The following is a 7,495-nucleotide window of genomic DNA, read 5'->3' as shown; positions in this document are numbered from 1 at the left end:
GTAGGGTGCATGTAGGTAAGTAGGTAGGGTACAGGTAGGTAGGGTACAGGTAGGTAAGTAGGTAGGGTACAGGTAGGTAAGTAGGTAGGGTACAGGTAGGTAAGTAGGTAGGGTACAGGTAGGTAAGTAGGTAGGGTACAGGTAGGTAGGGTACAGGTAGGTAAGTAGGTAGGGTACAGGTACAGGCAGGTAGACAGGTGCTGGTACGTACCGATCAGGTAGGTGAGGAAAAGGTTGTGGACTTGCTGTCCCATCCAGGCCACCGTCACCAGACTGCTGATCACCGACGCAAAGTACTGTGGGGAGACAACCGGAAGTGACATCACTACCCCGTTCCAGAACAGACGACAGAGCTAAAGTGGGTCTCGGTGTGTGTGTGTGTGTGTGTGTGTGTGTGTGTACCATCTTGGGTTTCTCCTCCTTAAGCGAGAAGAGTCTCTTCCACCAGCCCAGGATGCGACGCTGAGTCTTCACCAGGTTACCACAGATCTCATGGAAACGCTGCTGCTGCTCTGAAGACCTGGAGAGAGGGAGAAAGAGGAGGAGAAGAGAGGAGAGCGGAGGAAGGAAGAGAGAGAGAGGAAGGAGGAGGAGAGTGTCAGTCAACAGCTCTCCCTACATCTCTCCATCCATCTGAACAGGAACACTTGATCAGAACCAGCTCAGCAGAATGAGATGAGTCTATCAATGGGGCCATATGATATCTGATAAGGCAGTTGGGGAAGTGCCCTTCATTTCTGCTGAGCCACAACTACCCATTTCAGGCTCAGGTCAGAACATGGGCTTATGAACCAGCAGAACTCACTGCCAGACACTGAAATAGACCCAGTGTGTGTGTGTGTGATATACCCACCCTCCACCCCAGATATACCCACCACCCTGTACCCTAGATATACCCACCACCCTGTACCCTAGATATACCCACCCTCCACCCCAGATATACCCACCCTGTAACCCCAGATATACCCACCCTGTAACCCCAGATATACCCACCCTGTAACCCCAGATATACCCACCCTGTAACCCCAGATATACCCACCCTGTAACCCCAGATATACCCACCCTGTAACCCCAGATATACCCACCCTGTAACCCCAGATATACCCACCCTGTAACCCCAGATATACCCACCCTGTAACCCCAGATATACCCACCCTTCACCCTAGATATACCCACCCTTCACCCTAGATATACCCACCCTTCACCCTAGATATACCCACCCTCCACCCTAGATATACCCACCCTCCACCCCAGATATACCCACCCTCCACCCCAGATATACCCACCCTCCACCCTGTACCCTAGATACACCCACCCTTCACCCTAGATATACCCACCCTTCACCCTAGATATACCCACCCTCCACCCCAGATATACCCACCCTTCACCCTAGATATACCCACCCTCCACCCTAGATATACCCACCCTCCACCCCAGATATACCCAACCTCCACCCCAGATATACCCAACCTCCACCCCAGATATACCCACCCTCCACCCCAGATATACCCACCACCCTCCACCCTAGATATACCCACCCTCCACTCCAGATATAACCACCCTCCACTCCAGATATAACCACCCTCCACTCCAGATATACCCACCCTCCACTCCAGATATACCCACCCTCCACCCTAGATATACCCACCCTTCACCCTGTACCCTAGATATACCCACCCTCCACCCCAGATATACCCACCCTCCACCCTAGATATACCCACCCCGTACCCTAGATATACCCACCCCGTACCCCAGATATACCCACCCTGTACCCTAGATATACCCACCCTCCACCCCAGATATACCCACCCTCCACCCCAGATATACCCACCCTCCACTCCAGATATACCCACCCTCCACTCCAGATATACCCACCCTCCACCCCAGATATACCCGCTCCACCCTGTACCCTAGATATACCCACCCTCCACCCTAGATATACCCACCCTTCACCCTAGATATACCCCCTCCACCCTGTACCCTAGATATACCCACCCTGTACCCTAGATATACCCCCTTCACCCTGTACCCTATATATACCCACCCTCCACCCTAGATATACCCACCCTCCACCCTAGATACACCCACCCTTTACCCTAGATACACCCACCCTGTACCCTAGATATACCCCCTCCACCCTGTACCCTAGATATACCCACCCTCCACCCTAGATATACCCACCCTCCACCCCGTACCCTAGATATACCCACCCTCCACCCTATACCCTAGATATACCCACCCTCCACCCTAGATATACCCACCCTCCACCCTAGATATACCCACCCTCCACCCTAGATATACCCACCCTCCACCCTAGATATACCCACCCTCCACCCTCGATATACCCACCCTCCACCCTAGATATACCCACCCCGTACCCTAGATATACCCACCCTCCACCCTAGATATACCCACCCTGTACCCCAGATATACCCACTCTCCACCCTGTACCCCAGATATACCCACTCTCCACCCTGTACCCTAGATATACCCACACTCCACCCTGTACCCCAGATATACCCACCCTGTACCCCAGATATACCCCCAGGCTCTCACCACTTGTTGGATCCGAAGATGCGGGGTGCGAGGGTAGGCACCAGGTAGTCAGACAGACACAGCAGCATGACAGTGCAGGACAGGCCGGTCAGCACCGAGGGGTCCAGGTAGTAGATCATCCTGGAGAAAGGAGGGGGGGGGGAAGAGAGAGGGTCAGATGTCTCAATTCCACTGCAAGCCAAAACCAGCGGACACCAGAGAAATTAGGTATTCTATCAAAGGTTCTGAAAAACTACATTTACTATACCGAACAAAAATATATAAAACGCAACATGCAACAATTAAAGATTTTACAGAGTTGCTGTTCAAATAAGGAAATCAGTCACTTGAAATAAATGCATCAGGCCCTATGAATGGCACGACAATGGGCCTCAATCTCATCACAGTCTCTCTGAGCATTCAAATTGCCGTCGATAAAATGCAATTGTGTTCGTCGTCCGTAGATTATGCCTGCCCATTACCCCACCGAGGGGCACTCTGTTCACAATGTTGACATCAGCAAACCACTCTACCACACGAAGCCATTTACTTAGTCTGGAGTTGTGAAGCCGGTTGGACGTACATCCAAATTCTCTAATATTACTTTGGAAGCGGCTTATGGTAGAGAAATTAACATTAAATTCTCTAGTAACAGCTCTAGTGGACATTCCTGCAGTCAGCATGGCAATTGCACGCTCCCTTAAAATAAAATGCCACAGATCTCTAGTTGTGACAAAACTACACATTTGAGTGGCCTTTTATGTAAAAAAAAGTGCATGGATGACCCTTATTCACAAATCACAGATGCAAAACATTTTCTGGGCAGAAGCGAAGACAGTAGCCTAGCGTTACTGATTAGTTACACAGGGAGAAGTGTAGACAGTAGCCTAGCGTTACAGATTAGTTACACAGGCAGAAGTGAAGACAGTAGCCTAGCGTTACAGATTAGTTACACAGGGAGAAGTGAAGACAGTAGCCTAGCGTTACAGATTAGTTACACAGGGAGAAGTGAAGACAGTAGCCTAGCGTTACTGATTAGTTACACAGGCAGAAGTGAAGACAGTAGCCTTGCGTTACAGATTAGAAGTGTAGAAGTGAAGACAGCAGATGGGTGGTGCTGTTGTGGCAACTGTGCTCCATTGCGAACTCATTAAGAATGCTTATGCTGCAGAGAACTTGATTGATGAGGAACACCGGGATCTTGCTGCCCACATCAACTCTGTTGTCATGGAAACATTTGTCCCGATCCCAAAAAAGAAATTGCAGACAACTCCATTTCAGCTGGACCAAATGGGACAGTGATCCATTTCAGCTGGACCAAATGGACAGTGATCTGACAAGTAGCTAAACTTTACTTTATTGAATAATCTCTGATCATTAACCTCTATGAGCGGGACGGTTGTGGGTTGTTGCTTTTATACCAGCCCAAACACAGTGGATATATGTTTTCACATTAAATCACAATATTTTGTTGGCACATTTTATTAGAATAGGATATATAGGCCTACACTTATTTATTTATTTTACCTTTATTTTACTAGGCAAGTCAGTTAAGAACAAATTCTTATTTTCAATGACGGCCTGGGAACAGTGGGTTAACTGGGGCAGAACGACAGATTTTGTACCTTGTCAGCTCGGGGATTTGAACTTGCAACCTTTCGGTTACTAGTCCAATGCTCTAACCACTAGGCTACCCTGCCACCCCATTGAACTGGAAATATCAGAATATAACTTGTTTCATATTGACAAAACAAAAGCAACAGTTCTAAGTACATGCCTGCTGCTCCAGAATCTCAAATCCACTTGGTGATGTATAAATGGTGAAATCCAGACAATTCAGACCGGTCTCATACTGCAGCGTTCTGGAGTGGTTCCTCCACAATGAGACACTGGGTCCAGGTGGTCCAGTTCCCTCTCCCATCATACGTGGTTCATTCCAGACAAATATCCGTCACCTTATGGGGTCTAAACTGGTTCAGGAAGCAGAAGACTCCCAGGACTTGTGAAGTGAAAGTTCCAGGTATGTCCTGCACCCAAGCCTGTGATGTGTGTGTGTGTGTGTGTGTGTGTGTGTGTGTGTGTGTGTGTGTGTGTGTGTGTGTGTGTGTGTGTGTGTGTGAGGTTAGGTACGGTGACTGCAAAAATAAAGAATATCCACGCAAATGGACCAATAAAGCAAGTATTGTTACTTTTATATACTTTTTTTTTTTTGTGTTGTTGAAAAAAAATAATTCAACCTTCACCCACCCAGAGAGAAAAGTGAAGACACTTGGTTGCATATTAAAAAATAAAACACTAAGTATACAACACAATATTAGCAAAATGTTGTATGTGCTGCCCAAAAGTCTGTGGTGCTACGTTCATCCTGGAGTGGTCTTCTAACCAGGTCCTCGTTCTCAGGTCTCTCCTCTGTAGCAGTGTTTAAGTGGGACATTAGGCTTGGGCAGGTGGGATGAAGGATCCCTGGAAACCACTGGTGGATCCTGTCACCAGTCCAGCACCTGGTCAACCAGGTTCTACTGGAACTGTTTTGGTTAATGGATGATGTTGTCATCCACTGCTTGGACTGTTTTGGTTAATAGATGTGTTGTTGTCATCCACTGCTTGGACTGTTTTAGTTAGATGTGTTGTTGTCATCCACTGCTTGGACTGTTTTAGTTAATAGATGTGTTGTTGTCATCCACTGCTTGGACTGTTTTAGTTAGATGTGTTGTTGTCATCCACTGCTTGGACTGTTTTAGTTAATAGATGTATTGTTGTCATCCACTGCTTGGACTGTTTTAGTTAATAGATGTATTGTTGTCATCCACTGCTTGGACTGTTTTAGTTAATAGATGTATTGTTGTCATCCACTGCTTGGACTGTTTTAGTTAATAGATGTATTGTTGTCATCCACTGCTTGGACTGTTTTAGTTAATAGATGTATTGTTGTCATCCACTGCTTGGACTGTTTTAGTTAATAGATGTATTGTGTTGTCATCCACTGCTTGGACTGTTTTAGTTAATAGATGTATGTTGTTGTCATCCACTGCTTGGACTGTTTTAGTTAATAGATGTATGTTGTTGTCATCCACTGCTTGGACTGTTTTAGTTAATAGATGTATTGTTGTCATCCACTGCTGGGACTGTTTTAGTTAATAGATGTATGTTGTTGTCATCCACTGCTTGGACTGTTTTGGTTAATAGATGTGTTGTTGTCATCCACTGCTTGGACTGTTTTGGTTAATAGATGTGTTGTTGTCATCCACTGCTTGGACTGTTTTAGTTAATAGATGTGTTGTCATCCACTGCTTGGACTGTTTTAGTTAATAGATGTGTTGTCGTCATCCACTGCTTGGACTGTTTTAGTTAATAGATGTGTTGTTGTCATCCACTGCTTGGACTGTTTTAGTTAATAGATGTGTTGTTGTCATCCACTGCTTGGACTGTTTTAGTTAATAGATGTGTTGTTGTCATCCACTGCTTGGACTGTTTTAGTTAATAGATGTGTTGTTGTCATCCACTGCTTGGACTGTTTTAGTTAATAGATGTGTTGTTGTCATCCACTGCATGGACTGTTTTAGTTAATAGATGTGTTGTCATCCACTGCTTGGACTGTTTTAGTTAATAGATGTGTTGTTGTCATCCACTGCTTGGACTGTTTTAGTTAATAGATGTATTGTCGTCATCCACTGCTTGGACTGTTTTAGTTAATAGATGTGTTGTCGTCATCCACTGCTTGGAATGTTTTAGTTAATAGATGTGTTGTCATCCACTGCTTGGACTGTTTTAGTTAATAGATGTGTTGTTGTCATCCACTGCTTGGACTGTTTTAGTTTATAGATGTATTGTTGTCATCCACTGCTTGGACTGTTTTAGTTAATAGATGTATGTTGTTGTCATCCACTGCTTGGACTGTTTTGGTTAATAGATGTGTTGTTGTCATCCACTGCTTGGACTGTTTTAGTTAATAGATGTGTTGTTGTCATCCACTGCTTGGACTGTTTTAGTTAATAGATGTGTTGTTGTCATCCACTGCTTGGACTGTTTTAGTTAGATGTATTGTTGTCATCCACTGCTTGGACTGTTTTAGTTAATAGATGTGTTGTCATCCACTGCTTGGACTGTTTTAATAGATGTATGTTGTTGTCATCCACTGCTTGGACTGTTTTAGTTAATAGATGTGTTGTTGTCATCCACTGCTTGGACTGTTTTAGTTAATAGATGTATTGTTGTCCTCCACTGCTTGGACTGTTTTAGTTAATAGATGTATTGTTGTCATCCACTGCTTGGACTGTTTTAGTTAATAGATGTGTTGTTGTCATCCACTGCATGGACTGTTTTAGTTAATAGATGTATGTTGTTGTCATCCACTGCTTGGACTGTTTTGGTTAATAGATGTGTTGTTGTCATCCACTGCTTGGACTGTTTTAGTTAATAGATGTGTTGTTGTCATCCACTGCTTGGACTGTTTTAGTTAATAGATGTGTTGTCATCCACTGCTTGGACTGTTTTAGTTAATAGATGTGTTGTTGTCATCCACTGCTTGGACTGTTTTAGTTAGATGTATTGTTGTCATCCACTGCTTGGACTGTTTTAGTTAATAGATGTGTTGTTGTCATCCACTGCTTGGACTGTTTTAGTTAATAGATGTGTTGTTGTCATCCACTGCTTGGACTGTTTTAGTTAATAGATGTGTTGTTGTCATCCACTGCTTGGACTGTTTTGGTTAATAGATGTATTGTTGTCATCCACTGCTTGGACTGTTTTAATAGATGTATGTTGTTGTCATCCACTGCTTGGACTGTTTTAGTTAATAGATGTATTGTTGTCATCCACTGCTTGGACTGTTTTAATAGATGTATGTTGTTGTCATCCACTGCTTGGACTGTTTTAGTTAATAGATGTGTTGTTGTCATCCACTGCTTGGACTGTTTTAGTTAATAGATGTGTTGTTGTCATCCACTGCTTGGACTGTTTT

At 44.7% G+C, this 7,495-nt stretch overlaps 1 protein-coding gene across 1 annotated transcript in view; it reads right to left on the bottom strand.

Moving 5' to 3' along the window:
* LOC135554760 (ADP-ribosylation factor-like protein 6-interacting protein 1) overlaps positions 1 to 7,495 on the bottom strand; it is a 37,089-nt gene that overhangs the window by 7,712 nt on the left and 21,882 nt on the right. The window contains exons 3-5 of the mRNA XM_064987191.1: positions 2,557 to 2,676; positions 403 to 520; positions 212 to 296 (exon numbers count right to left, since the gene is read on the bottom strand). Of these exons, the coding sequence (XP_064843263.1) occupies positions 212 to 296; positions 403 to 520; positions 2,557 to 2,676 (323 nt within the window). The remainder of the gene's footprint in view (positions 1 to 211; positions 297 to 402; positions 521 to 2,556; positions 2,677 to 7,495) is intronic.

The sequence above is a fragment of the Oncorhynchus masou genome, chromosome 14 (genome assembly GCF_036934945.1).
Source record: "Oncorhynchus masou masou isolate Uvic2021 chromosome 14, UVic_Omas_1.1, whole genome shotgun sequence".
In the NCBI taxonomy this organism is placed as follows: domain Eukaryota; kingdom Metazoa; phylum Chordata; class Actinopteri; order Salmoniformes; family Salmonidae; genus Oncorhynchus; species Oncorhynchus masou.
This window is presented reverse-complemented; position numbering and strand designations above follow the sequence as displayed.